Source organism: Balaenoptera ricei, chromosome 16, assembly GCF_028023285.1.
Source record: "Balaenoptera ricei isolate mBalRic1 chromosome 16, mBalRic1.hap2, whole genome shotgun sequence".
NCBI classification, from domain to species: domain Eukaryota; kingdom Metazoa; phylum Chordata; class Mammalia; order Artiodactyla; family Balaenopteridae; genus Balaenoptera; species Balaenoptera ricei.
In genome coordinates this window covers 9,854,988-9,880,824 of record NC_082654.1, presented here as the reverse complement: position 1 = coordinate 9,880,824, position 25,837 = coordinate 9,854,988, and the positions used below count along the sequence as shown (strand labels likewise).

The following is a 25,837-nucleotide window of genomic DNA, read 5'->3' as shown; positions in this document are numbered from 1 at the left end:
CAACACAGTGAGCTGCTGCACGGAGCCCGTAAAGCAGGTCGGGACATCATTTGAACTTTTCAAAGGAGAACTTTTTTGGCTTCTCTTTCTGCCTCTGAGCACAGGAACACTGGCTGGTTCTCAGGTAGAAACTGTAGCCAGGTACAAGGGAAAACTACTATTTGTACTCCATGACAAGAATGAGGTCCCTTCAGTATAAAACGCCTCACTTCGAGCCTGAGAAGCAAAGCAGCATGTCCAAATCAGTTCATCTAGGCAGCCAGCCCCACAGACAGAGTACTTACTCTCTACCTGTGAGCAAGAGTCTGCCAAGTGAAGAAAGAATTTCTAGGATGAAAACATGGCAGGTGAAGGGCTCATCTACAGCAGTGACCATCTCCCTACACAGAACTATCACTAGGGCAGCTCACAGGTCTTAAAATTCCCTGTTAATGAGTCCAAAACTTAATCATCTAGCTAGAAAAGACCAGAACTAGGACCTAGCTCCTAACCACTGCCCTGCTCATAAAGCAGAGGTGTCACCCAAAGAGAAATGAGCCACCGTCCCTGCCCGCAGCTCCAGAGCAGTGGCGCAAAGGGGCTCAAGAGGGCAGGCCGCGGAACAGAGTTGCTCGGCAACCCAGACTACGTCTGGAACAGAGGGAGGTTCAAGCCGAGGGGAAATCTTGAAAACAATGGAGATTTTGGTGGAAGCATTTAAGACGAGGCTAGTAGTTCCATGAGGGCAACAAGCTAAACCGTAGGCCAGCTGGTTTACCAGAGAGAAACAGGAAAAGAGACAGTGAAGAAGAGCCCTCCTGGGGTCAGAACAAACCTCAAAGACTGGCCTCAAAAACTGCTGCTGCAAAGGGGACTAAATGTAATAAATCAAACTATGGAGCAATTTATGCCCTGGGGCACTGCTGAAAACAATACAGCAAACAGTCAGAGCTGGATGTGAAACCAGCAGAGATAAAACACCTTAACAGAGGCATCAGGGAAAGAGACAAGAGAACACTAGTAAGACCACTGTCATCCCAGGGTGAGGGTGCAACGTCCAAGGCTGAGGCCCCAGGGCGTGACATCAGAGGCTTCTCAAATACACGTGTGTATTCTTCCTTCTCTTCACTGATTTTAAAAGCAATTGTACAAAACAATATGTGTATAATTGTACTGTTGGTACTATAACATATAGAAAAGTAAGATATTTGGGGCTTCCCTGGTGGCGCAGTGGTTAGGAATCCGCCTGCCAATGCAGGGGACACGGGTTCGTGCCCCGGTCCGGGAAGATCCCACATGCCGCGGAGCAACTAGGCCCGTGAGCCACAACTACTGAGCCTGCGCGTCCGGAGCCTGTGCTCCGCAACAAGAGAGGTCGCGATAGTGAGAGGCCCGCGCAAAGCGATGAAGAGTGGCCCCCCCTTGCCGCAGCTAGAGAAAGCCCTCGCACAGAAACAAAGATCCAACACGGCCAAAAATAAAAATTAATTAATTTAAATAGATATATATATATATATATTTAAAAAAAAAAAAAAAAAAAAAAAAAAAAGAAAAGTAAGATATTTGACAATAGCATCATAAGGAAGGTGGATGGGAACAAAGCTGAACTACAGTAAGAAAATTATATTAGATAGTAACTCAAATCCACAGGAACAAATGAACAGAACCAGAAATGGAAAATCAGGTTACTTTTAACAAATTATAAACAAACACTTGTTCCTATTCCTCTTCTCAGATTTATAAAAGCTGTAAAATCATATAAGGCAATAATTATAACGTATATTGAGTTTATAATATATATATGTTATAAATAGCACAAAAAGGGGGAGGAGGGACTAGAGCGCAGCAGGAGTAACATTTTTATACCTCAAGGGAATCAAGTTAGTATAGATGTGTAGTCACTCCTGTGAGTCAAGATGTATATGGTTAAGCCCTAGAGCAGCTACCAAGAGAACACCTCAAAAATATATAGTGAAAAAATCATTAAAGGAATTGAAATGTTACCCTAGAAAATACTCATTTAATGCAAAAGGAAGTAGTAAAGAAATAAAAGAACAAAGACATGAAACATAGAAAAAAAGTGAAATGAAGATATAAATCCAACTCTATCAATAACAACATTAAATTTGGATGGATTAAACACTTCAACTAAGTGGGAGAGACTGTTCTCCCTCCGAATTAAAAAAAAAAAAAGACCCAAATATATGGTGTCTAAAAAAGACACACTTGAAACTCAAAGACACAAACAGATTGAAGATAAAAGAATGGTATAGAAGTATCATGCAAACAGGAACCAGAAGAAGACAGTAATGGCTATACCAATATCACACAAAACAGATAGTAAAATAAAAAATCCTACTAGAGATATAGATAATCTACAGAATGAAAAAAATATTTCTAATCACATATGTGATAAGGGACTTGTATCTAGTCCTTTAAAAAATGGGCAAAAAATTATAAATGGGCAAAAAATGGGCAAAAAACATTTCTTCAAAGAAAATATACAAATTGCCAAAAAACACATGAAAAGATGTTCAACATCATTAGCCGTCAGGGAACTGCAAATCAAAACCTCAATGAGGGAACTCCCTGGCGGTCCAGGGGTTAGGCGCTCTCACTGCTGTGGCCCGTGTTCAATCCCTGGTTGGGGAACTAAGATCCCACAAGCCTCGCAGAGCAGACCAAAAAAAATCTCAATGAGATAACCACTTCACACCAACTAGGATGGCTAAAATTAAAAATAAAAAATAAAGGAATAAACAAGTGTTGCTGAGCATGTGGAGAAAGTAGAACCCTTGCATACCTCTGGTGGGAATTTTAAAAGGTGTCGCACTTTGAAAAACAGTCTGGCACTTCCTCAAAAGGTAAACATAGAGTTACCCTATGACCTAGCAATTCCACTCCTAGGTATACACCCAAGAGAAATGAAAACATATGTCCACATAAATACCTGTCCATGAATGTCCACAGTAAAACTTTCTATAAAAGCCCCAAAATGAAAACAACCCAAAAGTCCATCAATGGATGAAAAGAGAAACAAAATTTGGTATAGCCATACAATGAAATATTAATTGAGCCATAAAATGGAATGAAGTACTGACACATGCTACAACATGGATGAACCTTGAAAACATTATGCTAAAAGAAAGAAGCCAGTCAACAAGAGACCAGCATTGCACAATTCCATTTATATGAGCTGTACAATACTGATTGTAGATTAAGGAAATCCAGAGACAGAAAGTGGAATATGGTTGCCTGGAGCTGGGGTGTCTGGGGAATAAACGAGGAGTGACCACTGTGGGAATGGGACTTCTTCTGGGGATGATGAAAATACTCTGGCGCTAGTGAGGATGGTTGCACGACTCTGTGAATATACTAAAAACCCCTGAATCATATACTTTAAATGGCTGACTTATAATGGTATGTGAATTACACCTCAATGAGGCTATTATAAAGAAAAAAGCACAGTACAGAGTCTTGACTTACAAAATGTTATTTCATGTTATTTCTTAGAAACTACATTCAGTGAGATGACAAATTCGCCCATGTGAAAAGCAACATCATTTCAAATGTCTCTGAAAACTCCATATGAATTCAGTTAGATGTCAGGTAAATAAAATGCTATGAATGAAGTAAAAGAATTTATCAAAGCCAAATATACGCACTTGTATGAAATCAAAGTACTAAACACAGCAAATTCATACTGGTGGGAAAGTTTACGATAGTTTATACAAACTTTCCCACCAGTATGAATTTGCTGTAAGCATGTGATCCTATAAAATGAATCATTAAAGCAAAACTATTTGGCTACAATAAAGAAATCCATTATGTATTTCTATTTAAACACGAGGTCAAATCATGTACCCAGAGTTCAGTACTACCGATGGTAGTGAATGTAAATTTAAGCCTTTTTAAAAAAGCCTCAATCATACCTTATGCCTAAATACAGAACACTGCCCTAGAGCCTGCCCAGATGTTAAGTGGCACTCATCTTTTCAGACTTGGCTCCGATGTCACTTCCTTCAGAAGAACCTCCCTAACCTCCAGTCCCACACTAAGGTGCCTTTCCTTACTAATCCAACAGCACTGGAACTGCTTACCCATCTGTCTCCCCAATTAAGACTAAGAACTTTCGCACTGAACTATGTCTGCAGGAATGGACTCCACAGAGGCCTGAAGCCCAAAGGGGGGTGAGGGGGTTTCTGGGAACACATCAAACATGTCAGGGTGTTTTGGCCCAACTATCCATACCTGGTAAGCAGGCAGGCATAAGGCCAGAATCTCAAGGGTAGTAGGAAAGAATAACGCTCAGAAAGGAATTAAGACCTCCTGGGAATATCAAAGGGAACTTCTTGCACCTTTCAGAATCCTTATCTGTAAATGCTACCACCCACAGCTATAGGTCTCAACGGGGAACTTCTGGAAGCACTTCTCAAACCGGAATGTGCACATGAATCATCTGGAGACCTAGTTCAAAACGCAGATTATGATTCCGTAGGTCTGAGGGGAGACGTGAGAGTCTGCATGCCTGGTGACGCTGATGCTGTTGGTCTGCAGACCACACTTTACCGAGAAAGGCTCTGCGAGACCCAGAAGTCAGCATTCTCTCAGGGAACACGCAGCATTAACTCCTGCCTTATTACTCATCTCTTTTAAGCTAACACATCCTATGTCATTAAAAAAAAACAAAAAATCAAAACTTCGATCCTTCTGCATCTGTTGGCATCTTTCTTCCAAAACATCACTGTCCAACTGTGGAAAGTATGCAATCTCTTATGCATCTAAATATCTCCTGCTGGAAAATACAGGCCCTCAATAAATGCATGTTAATTGATGCTCTATGTAACCTCAACACATGCAGTTTTTTCCCACATGCTTCTTGTTAAGATATATTTGTTTACTGGTCCGTCTTTCCCGTTTGATCATCAATTCCTTGAAGACAGAGACCCCTCCCTGTGTGCTGTGGCACAGTCTGGCACACAAAGAGCACTCAGTGACGTCTGCTGTCTTAGCCCAGTGACTGACGTGTGAACACGATACACTCAAGTTCCTGGAGAGAACACTGAGCAAAAACATATCCTTTTTTCTGAGGGATTTAAAATGATCACATGTATAACTTGTTTTCACAGAAGTTCAGTAACACACAATGCAAGGATCATCAACTCTACTTAACAGATAAGAAAACGGAATAAGAAGGTTATATATTGATATTATGCTTCTTCATAGACAACCTCATCAACATAGGAAAAAAACATTTAGCAAAAGGTACCTCGGTCTTCCCACATTCATCAGGCGGGTCCTGGTGTATGGCCATTTGATACTTGACATATAAAGCAAATGACTGGCTGAAGGACGACTTGAACTCGGGGTCCTCAAAGGAGACAGGTACTAGCCTCACCTTCAGAGCAAGGAAGATACAAGCAAACGCTACTGAAACACCTCTACCTGATGATATGCTTCTGAAGGTGAGGCTAGAGTAAGATCTCCGCAAATCCACTTCCAAAGCTCAGCGCTGGAATTTTTATAAAACGAATAAACCTTGGGACAGGTTGACGAGCACGGAGCCTGAAGCATGAACTGTGCACCAATATTCATGAAAAACTTAAACTCACAAGGGCCGGGACAATTTCTTTTTGTTGTTTTTTCTCTATCTACCTGTTGTGGTTCTCTGCATACAGCAGAGTCAATATCGCTGCTCATGTTAATTGCCACTACCTGTGTCACCTCTACTTATATTAAGGGCTTTAAACTTTTTCCCCTTCCAGATTTTTCTTGTGTAATTTGATTTGTAAAATTATATGATGACTTCAATTAAAACATTCTACTATCTTACTTTTCTAGTCCCACTCTGTTGTGTATGGGTAGTACATCAACGATGAGTAATTTAGTTGTTATGAACTTTTTCTACACATGACTTTTAAATGGAGATAAAGCATATTAACTGTGTTGTGCAAAGTATGCCTACCATAAATATAGTGGGTTTTTTTTTACTTTTTTCTCATAAATATTTTAACTTAGAGATCGCCTTTTCACTAACTCTTAAATAAATGCATCTAAACATAGTGACTTTAAATAGAGATACTTCATTTTACTTTCCATTCTGAAATTATACATGAAAGGCTCTTAACATGGCATGAGGTAAAATCTGCACTTTCAGAATGTCCAATATTCCATGGTCCTATCTCTTTGCAGATACACTGCAAATTGAATATAAATTAAATGTACCACAAATAAACCAAGAATTCACACAGTGATATCAAATAGAGGGGAAAGTTGCGTTTGTACAGAAAAATTACACTTGGCCTGCTGACCTGGCTCACAGTTGGTTTATCAGGTGGGTCCTTGTGAACAACCATCTGGTAGCGTTTATAGACCTGGTAAGACTCCTGAAATGTGGCTTTGAACTGAGAACTTGGTGGAGATGATCTCACCACCCTCACCTTCAGAAGGAGTTAAAAAACAATGTTCATTAATTCATTTATTTATTCCATAGAATATGCATTAAGTTATTCCCACCCAAAAAAGCCCCAAAGTTCCAATACAAATATTAAAGTATGAACATATAACGGTAATATTTTAACATTAAAAATCAACCGGTTAGTAAATAAAGAAAAAAAGTTATTTCTCCAAATTCCAGACTCATTAAGAAGGCAGAGGATCCTGTCCAAATTCTAAGACTAAGCTCTTAGACTGACTGAATTATGTAAGACTGCCTCTATTGTAAAACAGTAGAATACTTCTGGCACTCAAGACACAGACACAAATAAATACTCTTTAATATTAGCTGTATACAACTCACCTTCAGTAAAACAATCCAAAAGACTGAAAATGTGAATATATTTTTTGGACACTCTTTCATGCACCATTAACTCTAAACTTACAACTTTTTTCTATAAATGTAAAAGACAACCCTCAAAAAGTGTTCCTATTTCATGGCATAGTTTAAAATGAAGACTCTAAGGTCAGATTCCCTTTACTCAAATCTTAAAGTCACCATTTTAGTCAAGTAAATAAATTAACCTCTCTGTGCCTTAGTTTCCTCATATCTAAAATGAGGATGCATTAAAAGCAGTAATTGTACATAGTAATGGCTAACATTTATTTTAACGTTATTTACTAACCAGTTAAAATATGTTAGCAAAACAGAAGAGTAAAACACGAAATCAAATGTAATACAATAGAAAGGCGTAATTGGAAACTTCTTTTTTCCAATTGGAAACTTCTTGTGCCACGAGAAGTAGTTGCTCTCACGAAAGAGTGACACCCAGGGGATAACAAAAATCTATCCATCCTGGATATCATTACACTAAAAAAGTAAAAGGTGCCTACTGAAGACCTGTTATATTAGGTGTGCCTGGTGCCCTGAATACATTACTATTTGATCAAAAGATAAAAACCTCTTGATAAACTATTTTAAGTATTCAATAGTGTGTTCCATTCTCCTTACAATTTGGGAAGGAGAAAGTCAATACCAAAACAGAGTAGCCAAGCAATTATAATAGTCAAAGTTGTTAACACTTATATCTGATAATATATATTGTCCTAAGATTTAAACTGCACCAAAGTAAATGTTTAATATCAGGTTTTCAGTGATAAGTGATGTTCTTAGATTATATTAAGCTGTAAATTCAAAGGCTGACCAGTTATTAATCAAGTAGGAGAATATAATAAAATCATTATGGTTAATGTTTTAGAAAAAAATTTTATAAATATACCAAACTAATACTGAAAAATCTAGACTTAACCTGGAATATAAATCAATTTGGGAAAAATAAGAGGAACACTTCAGACTAGGCATACGCACACTCTGCCTAAATTGGTTTGGGGGGAATTAATGAGAGAATTATAGCAGTACATTTAGGACTGTTTAGTTAATTCCTAACTGCTGGCTTGCGTATGTAATACCATTTGCTGCCTTGATCAAGATCAGAATATTAGAATGGATGAAACAGTGATTTGCCTACTGTGATCTATTCTCTTTCATTACCTAAACCAAAACTGCCAAAAATGAAATTTTAAAACAGTATTTTTTATTTTTCACTCTACTAAATTTCAATCAAGAGATACAAAAAGCCAGAGTACCTCAAATAATAACACACTAAAACTAGAATTTTCACAACTTTAGTAGCCAATTGTCTACTTTTTTAAATCTTAAAGGAAAAATAAAGGTTTTTCTCAAGTAGCAATTAACTTAGTAAATATAAATGCCACTCCATCCCAATTCACTTTAATTTCCCATTATATAAACAGCAAAACATCAACTGCATGATCTCAAGTGAAAAAAAACAAAGTAGCTAACAAAAAAACAAACAAAAGTACCTCAAACTTGTGTGATGCGCTCTCTGGTAAAGATTCAAAAATTAAATCTTCAAGTGACTTGGGCTGGTTGGATTTAGCCTTTGGTGGGAACAAAGACGGTGGCTGACCCCGAACCTGGAAACCCTCCAGTTCTCCACCTGGGTTCTGCCGCATGAGTTTTAACCTTTTCCTTTCTTTCCGGATTTCCTTTGCTTTTCGACATGGAGGCTTACTCAAATCTGCCCCTTTGCCTAAAAAAGAATTTCAAAATATTAGACCAATCACATGTGGCTCTAGAAATATTTTTTAAAGGTCTCAAAGGTTCCACAAAATCAGTACAAAGAGTTCCAACTGCTAGGTTAGCTTCAGGTAGACGTTTCAGAGGCTCATGGTGTAGACCCCTAAGTTGATCTTTAAATTCTACCTTCGAAGAAGAACTGCCAGAGAAAGTAAATAGTAACAGAAACTTTTCAGGCAGCTCTTATTGTTGAAACATTTTCTTTAACATATTCATCCACTTCTCTGCCTTTGTAAAAAGAACATAATCAAATACCTTCTGCTTCACGACACTGCTGTCTCCAGCCCATTTCTGAGGGACATTTCTCTGAAACCTAAGCATTTATCACTGGTGACAGAGATAAATGATTAGGAACCAGGTGTAAATGAGGACTGATCCCAGAACATACTCTGGGCAGGGTTTTTTTTAATAAAAAAATATTCTTGCTTAGTTCAAGATATTTGTGTCCTTCTCTATCTAACTGAGGGAGTCTCATTAGTTTGGCTCCAATTAGAGTTTTCTTTCAATTAAAAGAGCAAATACCAAACTGATAATCCTTTAAAATATAACAATTTCTACTATTATAAACCACAAATTTTAGTGAGTACCCTTTAATCTAAGAAGTTGTTTTCAAGGAATCTATCCCAAGAAAATCATAAGAGATAGAGGCAAATAAAGAACACAAATGAAAACCTCAAAATAATCTAAATGCTCAATTATAGCATTACACAATTTTTAAAATAAGCAACAGAATATCAAACAGCCATTTTAAATGCTATAGAAATTTTAGGGGATTTGTCATTATTCAATGTTAAAACATGGGCTTCCCTGGTGGCACAGTGGTTAAGAATCCACCTGCCAATGCAGGGGACACGGGTTCGAGCCCTGGCCCGGGAAGATCCCACATGCCGCGGAGCAACTAAGCCCGTGTGCCACAACTACTGAGCCTGCGCTCTAGAGCCCACGAGCCACAACTACTGAAGCCCACGTGCCTAGAGCCCGTGCTCTGCAACGAGAGAAGCCACCACAATGAGAAGCCCGCGCATCACAACGAAGAGTAGCCCCCACTCGCCGCCAACTAGAGAAAGCCACTCACAGCAAGAGAGAACCAAAGCAGCCAAAAGTAAATAAATAAAATAAATTTATTTAAAAAAAACCATTATGTATAAATATATATAATTAAAATATTTAGGAAAAAACCTGGAAAGAAATATACCACCATGTTAACAGTCATTTTACTTGGGTTTAGAAATTTAAAAAAAGGACTTTCCTCCTTCTTTTTTGTAGTGTTCTCTTTTCTCCAATTTTTCTAACACTAAACATAACTTTGTAATTTTTTTAAAAGCCACTAATTAAATAAAGAAAAACGCTTTTTTAAAAATTTAGGATCCTGAAACAGTATTCACAAATCATATAAAAGTCAATTTTACAGAGAAGAAAATTAAGACGTAGAGTGTTAAGGGACTTGTCAGAGAACAAGACCTGGTCAAAAGAAACTAATTTGATGAGAAAATAGTGATAGTGAGACCATATTACAATACAACTTCCCTACATGTTTTCCAACTAAAAACAAAATTTACCGATTAAAAAAAAAGCTTTGAATAAGTCTAATAAACCAGTAACAAAAAACTAATTCTATAATTAGCCATCACTCTGTTGCCTTAGAGAATTAATTTTCTTTGGCCAGGGAATGCGTCTTTTCTCAAATTTGTCCTGAGAGGCACAACAGCCTATTGGTCAAGAGCACATACGCTGACATGGGCTACCTGAGGTGAGCTCTGTCACACCTGGCTAGATGACCTTGGGCAAGTTTCTTCGTCTGTACAAGAAAGATAATAACCAGTCCTAACAGTGGAGTTCCTAAGGATTAAATGTGTTAATGCGTGTGCAGCTCATAAAACTGTATCCACTGTTCAATTAAGGGTCATCTATTTTTTGGTACAGATGAACCTATTTGCAGGGCAGGAATAGAGACACAGACATAGAGAACAGACATGTGGACACAGCGGGGGGAAGGGGAGGGTGGGACGAATTGGGAGATTAGGATTGACATACATACACTACCATGCGTAAAATAGATAGCGGGAACACGCTATAAAGCACAGGAAGCTCAGCTCGGTGCTCTGTGACGACCTAGATGGGTGGAATGGGGGGTGGAGTGGGAGGGAGGTCCAAGAGGGAAGGGAGTGTAGGTATACATATGGCTGATTCACTTCATTGCACAGCAAAAAACCAACACAACGCTGTAAAGCAATTACATTCCAATTAAAAAAAAGGGTCATCTATTTTTATTAGCTATTATATGTATCACCAATACCTAAAACAGTGTTTCATTTTACCTATCAACATCCCGTAAATAGCAATAAGGAAAAATACCTGCATTCTCTAACAGTTACTCAAAATTACATTCCTACCAAAGTTTTAAAATTATGAACAAATTATAAAACTATCTAGAGTGAACTGAGAAACAACTTTTCAGTATTTTAATGAAAGACCACCTATATCATCTTTACACTAATTAATTCACTGGACTAAGCAATCCTTACCATGATTGTTTCACACAATATTTATGTACTGTCACACTGCAAACTGCAATGGACAGCAAATTAGGATTTCAGTTTATTTAGGGGATACAGATTTCCCCAAATCAATAAATTCCTTCAGCAGAATGAAAACAGATCATCAGTATAAAATCAGTACACCTGGGACTTCCCTGGTGGCGCAGTGGTTAAGAATCCGCTTGCCAATGCAGGGGACACGGGTTCGATCCCTGGTCCGGGAAGATCCTACATGCCGCGGAGCAACTAAGCCCATGAGCCACAACTACTGAGCCTGCGCTCTAGAGCCCGTGAGCCACAACTACTGAAGCCCGTGCGCCTAGAGCCCGTGCTCCGCAACAAGAGAAGCCACCGCAATGAGATGCCCGCGCACCACAACAAAGAGTAGCCCCTGCTCTCCGCAACTAGAGAAAGCCCGCGCAGCAACAAAGACCCAACGCAGCCAAAAATAAATAAATAAAAAAAAGAAAGACTGAAAAAAAATTAGAAATTTAAATAATGGATATTCAGCAACATTAAGGAATTCTACTTAGGTGCAATAATGGTATTGTGAATGTTTTTTAAAGTACTCAGCTTTTAGAGATGCATTCTGAAATACAGCATGATATAATGTCTGGAATTTGCTTCAATACAATACTGGAAGAGTAAGAATGGCCATCATTTCAAAAACAAACAAACAAGCTCACAGACAAAGAGATCAGATTTGTGGTCAAGGGGGAGACTGGATGAAAGCAAGTCAACAGGTATAAATCTCCAGCTGTAAGATAAATATCACTACTTGAGATGTAATGTACAGCATGATAAATATAACGAACACAGCCGCATGTTATAGATGAAAGCTGTTCAGAGTAAATCCTGAGTTCTCTTCACAAGAAAAAAAATTTTTTTCTATTTCTTTAATTTTGTACCCATCTGAGACGATGGATATTCACTAAACTTATTGTGAGAATCACTTCACGATGTAAGTCAGATCATTATGCTGTACACCTTAAACTTATACAGTGCCGTATGTCAATTATAACTCAATAAAACTAGAAGAAAAAAAAAAGAGTGGACATCATGAGTCAGTAACTGTTTCAAATGAGGGAAGGGTACCTGGAAATTCATTACAATATTCAGTCTACATTTGTCTCTGAAATTCTCCAAAATGAAGGTTTTTCAAACTTTATAAACTATAAGTAATTTTTATAATAAAAAATAAAAAGAGTAAACAAACTGACCGACCCTAATGCCCAAGAGAGTAAGAGTTGAAAAAAATTATCTAAACCATTCAAAATATTTTATTGGACTATTCTTATCAATTAGGATGAAATCTCAGATGAACAATTTAAATGCCATGAGATCTTTAGATTAAAAAAAAAACTATTCAATAAAAACGCAAAGTTTTCTGTGCTTTAAAACATGTAACTTATAATTTAAACAAAAAAACTAAAATAATATTAAAAAATCTCTCCCTTAGATTATTTTGTATAAATAAATATAAGAACAAACTCAAGAACTGAAGCATAATAACTATGCAAACTGACATTTAATGGAATAATTTTGAGTCATACATACGTGCACACATATATATAATAAATCCATTTAACGTTGGATAAATTTTCTAAGCCTAATTCTTTTATAAGTGATAATACAGAAAGAAGTCTCACCTTATTAAAGGTGAGATTAAATATCAAAATGTGGAAATTTTTTTTTTTTTTTTTTGGCTGAGCAGCTTGCAGAATCTCAGTTCCCCAACCAGGGACTGAACCTGGGCCACGGCAATGAAAGTCTGGAATCCTAACCACTAGGCCCACCAAGGAACTCCCTGGAAATTTTTCTTTTTAATCTGGAAGTTTTCAAACCAAAATTAATTTTGATTGCATAAAAAAATCTAATGATAAAGTGAAGAATTTCACAATGTCTGTATTTCGGACATATTATCTAAAATTTACTTTGTCTCACTTAACACTAAAAATTAAAATGTTTAGCACCATACCTTCTCACTGACAAAAATTTGATTCTCAAACCTCTAAGGCCTTAATAAGGTAGTAAAAAGAAATGGAACTCTTTCAAAATGTCTGTGTTAGGGGATAATAAGGCTATTATTTCAGGTTTTTTAAACAATTTGTTCACCTAAATCCAGGTAATAATAAGGTATATAAAACAGGGATCTATTTTACAGATTTCATGAGTAATTTTCACTTTTTTAGCTCACGAGAGCGCCCAGGGATTACAATGTCTCAAGCACAAAGAAAATCATTTAATACGACTTTAATATGGCCTGATAACAAACTTTCAATACCTGGCTGAGGAACTGTATGCACTTTTACTGAATGTGATGGTTCACCAGAGTCCAACTTCTCTTCCGTATCTTGTGACTGGATTAATTCATTAGATTCTTCCCTCTTTGAGCTCTTTCCTTTCTTCTTCTCTTCACTCTTTAAGCTCTCTTTGAGGTCATCACTGAGCGTTTTAAGGTCACACTGTATATCCAATTTATTTATTAACGCAAAGTCACTGGCAACGGCATTCTCCATGGGGGGCTCCATGGGCTCATCTACAAATCAAAAGAGATCAAAGTCCATCAGCCAGGCCATGTGACACAATTAAAATACACGCAGGAGAAAAAAGCCCCCTTCTATCCAATGTGGCAGAGACGACTGCATGTCCACCAGATCCATTCTCCCATCTTCCAAGGTCAGGGTTGCGGTTAAGACTGTGGCACCCTGGCAAGGGAGCATGCCAGTCCCTTCACAAGGTGTAATCAAGCTCTCGCCAATGGAACAGAACCAAACTGTCATGTTCAATTTTGCCTCACTTGTTTTAAAGGGAATTTGTAACCCTGAACTTCCACCCTTTCCCCTCCCCACTGGCTAGATTAGTAAAAACCAGAGCGACCTTGAAAATCACATGTTGAAGAGAGTCCCAGAATGGCGGGGGGGCGGGAAGGGGGGGAGCAGGCCGACCTGGAACACCCACACTGGACTGTTATGTGAGGAAAGAAACAGACTTCTATCATTTTTTAGTCACTGCATTTTGGTGTCTCTTTGTTACAGCTGTTTAGTCTCTTACCCTAATGAGTACATCACTCCTATGAATTGAGTTGCAGACATAAATAATTCAGAAGCCTACAACAAGTCAAATAAAAAACCAACTGTAAAAGCTACATAAAAAAACAGGCAATCCTCAATTTACAAATGGACAGCATCCTCAGAACTTATCTAAGTATTAATTTTTGAAACTCAGAACATGATTCCTGGCTGCCGAAAAAAATTGCATAAAGACTAACCACGAAAATCTGTTTAACCTTTAAGGTTATATACTGACAACACTAAACAGAGCTACACCAAAATTCTGATGTTTCCAATATGACCCAGAGCCTTCTGGCCTCTTTGTTGCCAAGTCTGCTCCAAGTTGTCCTGAATTCTGCTCTGTTAAGGACAGTGCGTGAGGGCAAAGAACAAACCTGTTTTGCTGGCCACTGTATCTCCAGTGCTTAAAAGAGGGACTAGAACATTGTAGGCATTCAAAACATACTTGGGGAATGAATTAACAAGCTAAGACTGGGGTGGGAGGCTCCCAGAGTTAGGCATTTCCTATGGCAGAAGTGAGAAAGAGCTCTAAGAATGGGTGGCATTCCCAATTCTTATGGTCATGTATTAGGTAGTGCCTATAGGAAAACATTAAAAAAAATAAAGGCAGCAAAAACACTGAAAAAGCAAAGTATCTGTAACCCAAGTTAATTAAATGTTACTAATGATCTTTTAGGAAATTCACTCACAATTCAGAATTCATCAGAAAATAAGAGACAACTTCAGGCAATATAATTTACTAAAAACCTTACTCAAACATGGAAACTCTGAGCTTCACTCAGCACTGTGATTATGCAATCTTGTGTGAGTTGCAGATAAGCATCTATTTCTCCAGAGACAGTATCACTTTCTACTTACTTCATAAGGATATTATTAGGATCAAATAAAATTAAGAGTTCTCGAAGAATTGTGAAAACTAAAATTTCAATAAACTCCAGGAGATCACATCTTTAAAATGGTCCTTTCTTCTTCCCAAGCTAGACTTTCCCCGGCATATATTCCCCATATCCTTGATTTGGGGGCCAGTGGTAACAGTAACAGCAGTGCTAAGAGAGGTCATCATCATCAGAGTAACAGAACTACCTGATTGTTCTGGACCTCCTTCCCCTATCTAAGAAATGACTGAAAGTGAGAACCTTGGAAAGAAACATCTATTTAAGGTAAACAGTTTTTAGACCCCCATCTCATCTTACCCTCACAATTTCCTTTTGAAATTTCCCCTTTAGCCAGAAATTTCAACATTTTTTTCAAAACCTTCTTGTGAGATTTTGATGGCTGAAACTGTAAAGGTCGGCACCTAGGAAAGCAAAATAAATATTTAAAAAGTGAACTCAAACTGTGAAGAAATAAAATCAGTTCTGAATAACAGCACAATGAGGCAAAGCTCATGCCTGGGATTTCTGGGTTAAGACAGGGTTTAATGTAGCCTCTAATCCCACCCCAAGTCTCACAAAAATACAGTTAAAGGATTATAAAAAAAAGAAAAAGACATAAACCACTAGGAAAAAAAATAATGGGAGAAATGTTGGAAGCTAGAAAGCAGATGTACAAGTGATAACTGACTTAGCAGACCAAAGAAAAGTTGAATCCTAAGCCAAAAGTAGGAAAAGCCAAAAAAATATCCAATTTTCTCTACATTACCCTTAAAAGTCTCAGGGATTGGCCATACCTGATACCCTGGGAGATAAGAGTGAAAATAGGAAGATCCCTTGAAAGTCTGTTTTGGAAGTGATTATATATCTGATACTCTCCCCCACTCTGCACATATGACTCCCTACACAACCCAGCAGAAAACTGCAAACTTTTCAGAAAAGGGAAAAATAAGGCCTCTTACTTGAGGGATACAGGCACAGCTGAAAGGAATGGAAGTGTACTGCAAACAATAAGTGTAAACGGAAGTATACATGCTGAATGTTGAGACCTCCAAGACCCACTTCTCCAACCCAGACCCAGAACATCAGTAGATGATACTTTCTTTCCAGAATGTGATCAGAACTAAAAATACTGACCTCCGAGATTCTCCCAAAGAACAGGCTAGCCAGATCACCCTACTTAAAGCCCATAGTAAACGAGACCCACCAGGGAACATAAAATTTCCAATGGGACGCTGGAAGGTTGGAATCACCAGACACTTGAGGAGGACCTCTAAAACAAAGATAGGTGCCAAAAACCTAGAGAAAGTAACTTGAAGGATAGAGACATACAGTATACAGAAAGAAGGGAATCTCAAAAAATTTAAGAGTCCAAGAACAAAAATCCCTCTTAGAAGTAAAAATATAATAAGAAGATATAATAAGAAGAAATTAAAAGTTAAATAGAAGACAGAAGACTTGGAAAATAAAGGTGAGGAAATCTCCCAAAAGACATGGAAAACTGAAGAGAAAAAAAAAATTAGAGTACCAGTCTAAAAGTTCCAATGTCTGAATAAAGACATTAGAGAAGAGAAAGAAGTTAATGGAAAGGAGAGGATCAACAAAATAATACAAGAAAATTTCCCTGAACTGAAGGACATGATGGGAGGAGCCCCTAGATAAGAAGGGTCCCTCAAGTCCATATGCAATGAATGAAAACAGACTCACTGCCAAACGTACTATGAAACATCAGAACTTTGAAGACAAAAAAACTTCCAAAGAGAAAGAACATGTTTTGGACAAAGGAACAAGAATCGGAATGTCACTGGACTGCGCAACAGCAGTAAGACAACAATGGAGCAAAGCTTTCAAAACTCTAAAGGAAAATTATTTTCAATCTACACTTCTGTTTCTAGCTAAACTGTAAGTTAAGTTTGAGTAGTCAATGAAAACATTTTCAGACAAAGTCTCAAAAAACTTACCTCTTATGCCCTTTTTCTCAAGAAGCTATTAGAAGATGTGCTTCACTAAAATGAAGGAATAATAAATACAAGAAAGAGGGTGGAAGAGATAAGATCCAAATCAAGACCCAAAGAGAATCCTCCAGATGACAGTAAAAAAGAGATCCTAGGATGACAGTGATGCATCAGGCATAGAGGCCACCTGTCCAGATCACAGCAGGTCAGAAGATTCCACAAGAGATTTTCATCAAGAAGATAAAAATGATAGAGTACCTGAAGCATCTAAACATACCAAGAGGAAATTTACACCTCTTAGGGAGCATTTTTAGATAAACTGGTAATAGGAACCTAGAAGACTACACAAACAAAAATGACGATAATCAACACCAGGGAAAGTAAAAACCTGTGCAGGAAAGAGACAGTAATCATGGAGTACTACATGGCTTAGCTGTGAAGCCTACTTACACAGCCATAATGAGGTGACATCTATCCAAAATGATAATATTTCTAATTTGGGACGTTTGGGACGAGGACAAATAGGAGCTTGAATGTGACAGGGGAAGAGGAGTGAAATAAAGTTAAATCCTTATCTTTCAAAGAGAGAAGCCCAGAGATAATGAAGAAAACCAATTTTTAAAAAATCAAGTATTATAATTATATAAGCATGTCACTTAAAGATAGAGATGAAAAACCAGAAGAATCAGTTAAATGATTTGAAAGTGACTGCACCGGGAAACAGAAAATGAGACAGGCGGGAGGGTTTCAGAGGACTGCTATTTTGCAAAATAAGCTTTATAGAACTATTTGATTCTTTAAATTGTTAGCATATACAATATTGATAAAAATTAAAATTAAAAAAAAAATTCATAGACAGGGAAGTTCATCCTTATTTTTACTCACATACTGGACAGGTCCTAGCATCTGCCTAACAAGAAGCTAAGGTGTAGGCTAGACCACCTTGCCTTTACATAAGGCCTCACTGCAACTATTGTAGTAAACAAAGTAGAATAACCAAAAGAATATGCAAAATGACTCCAAAAGGTCAACATGTAAAATAAAGTTGTATAAAGAATAACAATTAGGGACTTCCCTGGTGGTCCAGTGGTTAAGACTCTGTGCTCCCAATGCAGGGAGCCTGGGTTCGATCCCTGGTCAGGAAACTAGATCCCACATGCCGCAACTAAAGATCCCGCCAGTACTCAGCAACGAAGATCCCGCATGCCGCAACTAAGACCCGGTGCAGCCAAATAAATAAATAAATATGTAAAAAAAAAAAAAAAGCTTCCACTCGTGTATATTGTTTTAAAAAAAAGCATAACAATTCAGGAAATGTTTGATTCCATGTAAAATTATAAAATGCAAAAAAAAAGTCACATTTTCTAATTACTTTGTCTTGCAATGTTAATTGAATCCTTTTTCATAAAGGCAACATACCTGGAATAGTGCTCTGTATGAGACAGGCACCCAGGAAATTATAAATGCTTTTATCTTTTTCTTTAACCCACTGAAATTGGCCTTTTCTGAATAGAGATTCTCAGGGTTCAGGCCAATCAATTTCAGACTTATTTCAACAAAATCCTAGCCATAATCCAATAATAAATTGTTACCGGAAGGAAAATGACTTCTGTCTTTGAAGACGTCACCACTTCATAAACACTAAAGCTGAAAAAGCTACTCTGTCACTTTATACTAAATGAGATGTTGTCAGCAAACCAGACATCCATCTTTTCTCCTTATTGTACCAGTCCTGTGACCAGTTACGTAAGAGAAAGGATTCTTAACCAGGAAGCAGTGAATTATTCAAAGTCAGTGATCACCCTAAAACTAATATGTTAAATGTTACATTATTTTTGTCTATACAGCTCCCTGTCTTGTTTTGTTTTGCTGCAGAGAGGATCTGCAACCGTCAAATTCTCAAAACAGTCTACAACCCCAAAACAAGTTAAGAGTAATTAAGGGAAAAAAAAAAAAAAGAGTAATTAAGGGAGACAGCTGCGAGGACCTGCCAAGCACGATGGACACAACTGTGTTTGCTTTTTCATCTAGAATATACATACACATTGAAACTGCAGACATATGCCTCACAATGTTAACGTACCTTCCCTATTTTCTACCAGAAGAAGGGGAAGAGGGAGGGGAAGAGGAGGACCTTCATAATCAGAGAAGGGAAAAATCCTCCCATGTTAGGGCAGAGTAAGGGGGGCACAGGGGAAACACAAAATATTAAGAAAAATCAAGCACTCTGTAGGAAAACAGACTTTTAGTTCGAGTTTTCCAGCGAAGAAAACTAGACTTTGAATAGACGCAGATTAAGTGTCAGCCCTCCTCTCCCTTATACAGGATCCTGTGGCATTGCCTGAATGAAACCACTGTGTCAAGTAACACACTAGAGAACTGCAAAGCCATAAGCTAAACTGATAAAAATTTGATATCTAAAACTAATTTAAGTATTTGCCAATAGTCTCCCAATATTTCATGTATTATTGACTAGATTGCTAAATAGTGTATTTTTTATACCATATTTATGTCTAAACCAAACAGTATTATTAAAAGCTATTGATCGGCACATGAATACATGAGTATGTAGGAAAAAACTTGTTTGCTTTTCTTTATGAAGAATGTCTACCTAGAACAGAAATAGACACTTTAAAAAGCAAGATTCTACTAAAAAATTATACACAATCTTCATATTAATAGAATATATTAATCAAAATTCTTACCTTATTGTGTACTGAGGACAACATGTTTGATTCATGACAGGTTTGTACACATATTTCCCACTTCTAAAATTATAAAATAGTTTTGTTAAGTTTGTACACATTTCTCATATGTAGCAAAGTAGATTAGTACAGGAGTACAAAATTAATTAGGGTAAAAATCTAATCAACAGTGTAAAAACATTTAGGTTTAGTTACTTTTCATAAGCTAAATGATCTTGCAACGTGGGTATACCAAGGACCAGAGTCCAGGTTTTTCTTTTCTAAACGTTTACATATGTACTCCACGGTTAATCACCTCAATTACCCTCTCATCTGAATCTGCAATCCCTTCCATGCCTCGATCTACCACCCACCCTCAATAGCAAAAGGGCAGTCAGAGAAAACCGCCCAGGATGCTGTGGGACTGATGTGTGCTGTTGCCTATGACAGCCACACTTGGGGGTTCCATGGGCACCAGCACGATGAACCCCCAAACCAATCTAATCCTTTCCATGCCTTCTGGATCTCGGTTAATGCAGAGTCATAAATTTACGAGCTGAACTTTGTCCAGATTTAAATGTGCCCTAATCCAATCTGACTGGTATCCTTATCAGAAAAGGAAATTGGACATAAAAAGGAACAATAAACAAAACACTAGGGATGCACACACAAAGAGAAAGGACCATGTGAGGACACAAGAAGGCAGCCAGGTGCAAACCAAGGAGAGAGGCCTCAGGAAAAACCAAAGCTGTAGAGACCTGGATTTTGGACTTACGGCCTCCAGAACTGTGAGAAAATAAATTTCTCTTGCTCAAGCTGCCCAGTCTGTGGTATTCTGTCATGGCAGCCCTAGCAAACACACGTGAATTCAGTTCCCGGGCCGAAAACCTGGGAGTCCTCCTAGACGCTCCCCTCTAATGCACCTCCGTATCCTGCCAGCAAGCGATCTACTTCCAAAATGTCTCATAAATGTGTCTTATGATGCATCCGATCCATCTCCTGATATACAGTCGCTGCTACTGACCATGACAGCGGTCCTCACCATCTCCCATATGGACACCGCAATAATCTCTGGAACTAATGTTCCTGCCTTCAGAATCACCCGCTCAGACACCTCTCTGCTATCTGAATGATCATTTCCAAATCACAAATTCCATCACTTTTCTCTCTGACATAAAAGCCTTCAATAGCTCCCCTGTACCGTTAAAAAAAAATCCACAAAATCTCCTTATCATGGCACACGAAGTCTTTCAACATCTGACCTATATCTATCTACATTTTGGGCGTCATTATTACGTTTAAGGAAAGCTGTGAAGTTTCATTTACTGTGCTCAATCCCATGACTTCTGGGGAGTACTGGCACAGGGCACTTAATACTGCTCATACTTATGTAAGGAACCTTACCTAATAGTTATTCTAAAATCATCTACATAAAAATTGCTGCCAAAAAAACTCAGCTATCAAAGGCAATGTGTGGACCTTAAGGGAATCCTGATTCAAATAAACCAACTATAAAAAAAAATTTTTGGAGACAAGCAGAAAATCTAATCAAAACTAGGTAACTGGCGACATCAAATAATTATTATTAAATTTGGAAAGTATGGTAATGATATTGTGGATATGTTAAGAAAGAAAATCCTTCTTAGAAACACATAATACAGGTATAATGACATGATATCTGCAATTTGGTTTAAATAATTTTGTGGGAGGAGGGGAAGGGGGGAGTATCTTATTCTGCTGGAGCTGCTATAACAAAATGCCATAGAGGGGACTTCCCTGGTGGTCCAGTGGTTAAGACTTCACTTTCCAATGCAGGGGGTGTGGGTTCGATCCCTGGTCAGGGAGCTAAGATCCCACATGCCTTAGGGCCAAAAAAACAAAACACTAAACAAGAGCAATATTGTAACAAATTCAATAAAGACTTAAAAAAAAAAAAAGCCATAGACTGAGTGGCTTATAAACAACAGAAATTTATTCCTCATAGTTTTGGAGGCTGGGAAGTCCAAGATCAAGGTGCCAGCAGATTTAATGTAGGGTGAAGACGAGCTTCCTGGTTCATCTTTTCTGTGTCCTCACATAGCATAAGGGGCAAGGGAACTCTCTGTGGTCTCTTTTATAAGGGCACTAGAATCCCATTCATAATCCCATCCATCGTCATGACCTAATCACCTCCCAAAGGCCCTACCTCCAAATACCATAAACTGGGAGTTAGGATTTAACATATGAACTTTGGGGACGGGACACCAACATTCAGTCCATTGAAAGGAGCAAGGAAAATTGATGAAACAAGATTGGCAAAATGTTAACAACTGTTGAAGCCTGGTGATAGGTATGTGAGGTTCATTATAACGTTCTCTCTACATTTGTGAAATTTTCCTAATAAACACCCTTAAAAGGAGAAAAAAATCTCTACACACAAAATGTAATAAAAATTTTCTTAAACCTCTTTCCAAGAACAAGAAAACATTTTAAAGGCAAATAATATTTTTCAATTATAAGAAGAACCTGAGTAATTTCAGAAGTATCTTTGGGACTTCCCTGGTGGCACAGTGGTTAAGAATCCACCTGCCAAGGAAGGGGACACGGGTTCGAGCCCTGGTCTGGGAAGATCCCACATGCTGCGGAGCAACTAAGCTTGTGCGCCACAACTACTGAGCCTGCGCTCTAGAGCCCGCGAGCCACAGCTACTGAAGCCCGCGCACCTAGGGCCCATGCTCCGCAACAAGAGAAGCCACAGCAAGGAGAAGCCCATGCACCGCAACGAAGACTAGACCCCACTCACCGCAACTAGAGAAAGCCTGCGCGCGGCAATGAAGACCCACCACAGCCATGAATGAATGAATAAATAAACAAATACATAATTTTTTTTTTTTAAAAAAGAAGTATCTTTGTATTAAGGACCTTTACCTTCGCCATCCTCGGTCTATGAGATCCTGATAATCCTGTACAGTCATGGAATGTGCCCACATGCCTGAAAAATAAGTGCCATGTTAATTACAGCAGGTGGGACTTTTTACTTTTTTAAATCCAAAGCATTATCTTTAAAATATGAATACTGAAGCAAAAAAAAAAACATCCAGCTCATATTGGAGAAATGAAAGTCTGCACATACTTCATACTTGTTAGTTTGACACAATGCACAACACAAATGAAATACATGATGCATTTATCTTAAGTTTAAAAATCAAGCACACAAAGTGATCACATGCAATTCAGGATTAGTCAACAGTCTCTATGACATCATAAATTTAGGTCCTCACTGCAATCAAATTACATCACACCTTTAAGTCATAATAATATCCCCAATAATTTAATAACCTGGTCTCTTTGGAAGAATTAGAAAGCAAATGTTTTCTTGTGCATATAAATTCTCCTGATTTTTATTTGTTTACACCATAGTCTTACACACTGGACAAAAGTATACATACAGCAATATTCCTTTTAAGTATAAAAACTGAAAGTAATCCAAATGCCTAGGAACAGAAAATTGATTACAGGGACTATGATGTTATCAATATGATGAAATAATTATGCAACCATGAAAAAAATGAAGACTAGGAGAAAACACTGAATTAATGGTAAAGAAAAGTGAATTTTATTCTTGTAAACAGTAAACTGCATCAGAATATGTAAAGATAAAGATAGGCTTGATAGAGCAGGGCGTAGTGAGAAAAGCACAGGCATGTGTACAACAGAAATGTCCAGAAGTCTGGTGGGCACTCATTAACACCAAGTTACTCCATGAGGTTCAATTTCCCCATCTGTAAAACAGGAATAATAAAACCTACCTACCCAATAGGTGGGGTGCCCTATAGTAAAGATTATTATTAAAATCGAGATGATAGAAATTTACAGTTATCTAAGTGAAAAGGTTGAAAGTAGGTTTTTTCCACAGAACTTAGAGAACATCTATATTAATCGATTTTCTCTTACTAAAATTACTAGAAAAATAATTAAGGACCTAATATTAATTTTAGACATGTTTAATATAAAGTATTTGTTACATACACATTATAATCACAATACTAAAACTCTGAAAGAGAGAAGGGAAAAATCTCTAATACCCTAAGGCAACCACTGTCAACATTTGGGATTTTTTCCTCCCAGAGCTGTAACCATGTCACATATGATATTTGCATCCTGCTTATGTTCTCCGTTTAACCCAAGACTCTGTTTTTTCACGTTAACTCATCTTCATCACCGTCACTAATGACTGCGTTATACTACACTCTACCCCCGGTCACCCACAAGATGCACCTAATAAACACTTTTAATTAACGAATAAACGGACACACCACAATCACCCAAATCATTCCCCTACGGTAGGACATACATTTTTTTCAATACGGAAACCACCCCAATTTACATCTTCACAGACATCCCATCTTCCACAATGCTAGATTATTCTTTAAAATAAGTGTCTACTTTTGCCAAAGCACGACACGGCAGGAAATAAACATGATGTTCTGTTTACAAACAAGAAATCTTCCGAAAGAAAACTGAATCATGGGGGGGAAGGGTACTGTAGGCTGGCTTTGTCGTCGTCATCGAGGTGGGTGGAGAAATGACACGGCACCCAAGCACCTGGTAAAATTTTCAAGCACCTCGGTACCAACAGGGCCCCTCGCCAGCAGCGACTACGGTCACTAGTTTCTTCTATATTCTTCCAGAGACATTTTATCCACGGATGCCCGCGCACGTGTGTTTTCCACACACACCGTTTTCTACACCAATAGCACCTCCCGACACTCACTGTCCTGCACCCCGCGTTTTGCCCTGACCCTCGGGGACACCCTCACAGCAGCATCAGCACTTACAGGTCAGCCCCCGTAACCGACCACGCCACAGCGCTCCCCAGCAGGCGTGCCATCAGATACTTAACCGTCTCCTACTGATGATGGACACCTGTTTCCACACTTGGCTACTGCGAGACAATCATTATTTCGCAAGTCCGAGCACCGGTGCGAAGAATGAGCATCTAGAAGCTTCCGTGCTAAACCAAAGGTGAGGTCCGCTTTTAATTCCGAAAGCTACTGCACTCAGGGGGAGCCGCGTTCCGCACTCGTTCCACGATACAGCAGCTGGGCAGGGGCTGGGCGCGTCCCTCCAGCCAGTTGGCCCAGAGCGCCGCGACCCCCGAGGACACCGGCCCACCGCCGAGCCCCGAGGCCGCGACGCCCTTCCCCGCCCGCCAGCCCGGCCCACTCACCATTGGAGCGACTGCCCGACTCGTTCTTGCAATAGCCGCAGCGGTAGAAATCCTCGCCCTGGAAATACTCCACGATGCTGGGCGAAAGCGCGGCCCAAGAAGCCATGGCCCCGACCCTCCAACCGCTACGCGGCCCAGCCCAAAACCGCCGCCACCCCACAATGCACCGCGCCGCCCGGGCGCCCACAGCCGGGCCCTCGCCCGAGCCCCTCGGCGCTGACGCCGCCGGCGCCATCTTAACCTAGGGCAGCCTTCCGCTATTTCCGCTCCTTCTCCGAGAGGGACCGTCATCTTCAGTGAGGATAAGACCAAGAGACAGAACGTGAAGGACAACGGTCTGGGAAGGAACGAGTGGGAAAGGGAAGCGGGAGTTGGGGAGCAGGGCCTGGGTGTTCCCTCGCGAAGGCCCGGACGCGGTGGGCGGTGCGGGGGTTTGGACGTAAGGCGGCCGCACCAGCTCCGTCGACCGGACCACTCACCGCAGGACGCCTTGCCCTCGGAGTCGCAGTAGCCGCAGTGGTAGCCGGCCTTGAGTCCCTTGTACTCCACCACCGAAGCCATGGCTGCCGCCAGGTCCACGCAGGTCGGCCACGCCTCTCGGCGCCCCGGGGCCGACCTCTGAGGAGCGCGGGGTCCGCGGCGGGGAGGAGTGGAGAGCGAGGCCCGGCGCGGTGCGTCGCAGCGCCGGGGGGCCCGGTCGGTATTGGGTCCGGGGGCCTCCCAGCATTAGGGTGGATCGTAGTCGTGCGCTCGGGCGCCGAGTTCGAGCCAACCCGTTGCATTACTCCATCGCCAATCCTTCCCACAACTGCGCGTTGATAGCCCTAATTTACAGATAAGGAGACTGAGGCACAGAGCTTGTGATCACCCTATTTTTAGATCCTGCAGGTCTCAGTTCAAAAGTTACCATTTCAGGCCGTCCTAGCCAATT

The 25,837-nt window shown here is 39.3% G+C and overlaps 1 protein-coding gene across 5 annotated transcripts in view; it reads right to left on the bottom strand.

Annotated features, from left to right (window-relative positions):
* The window catches only part of ATE1 (arginyltransferase 1), a 159,230-nt gene extending 133,723 nt beyond the window's left edge, over window positions 1–25,507 (bottom strand). The window contains exons 1-8 of one of the 5 annotated variants that reach the window (XM_059899930.1): window positions 25,386–25,507; window positions 22,605–22,668; window positions 19,719–19,781; window positions 15,380–15,483; window positions 13,397–13,651; window positions 8,299–8,528; window positions 6,291–6,419; window positions 5,249–5,377 (exon numbers count right to left, since the gene is read on the bottom strand). In XM_059899930.1, the coding sequence (XP_059755913.1) occupies window positions 5,249–5,377; window positions 6,291–6,419; window positions 8,299–8,528; window positions 13,397–13,651; window positions 15,380–15,483; window positions 19,719–19,781; window positions 22,605–22,668; window positions 25,386–25,467 (1,056 nt within the window). In that variant the 5' untranslated portion in view covers window positions 25,468–25,507. Of the gene's footprint in view, window positions 1–5,248; window positions 5,378–6,290; window positions 6,420–8,298; window positions 8,529–13,396; window positions 13,652–15,379; window positions 15,484–19,718; window positions 19,782–22,604; window positions 22,669–24,906; window positions 25,105–25,385 lie in introns of those variants that run through there. The other 4 variants (XM_059899927.1, XM_059899931.1, XM_059899928.1 and 1 more) reach the window with 4 other exon arrangements.
* Between the last annotated feature and the right edge of the window lie 330 nt (window positions 25,508–25,837).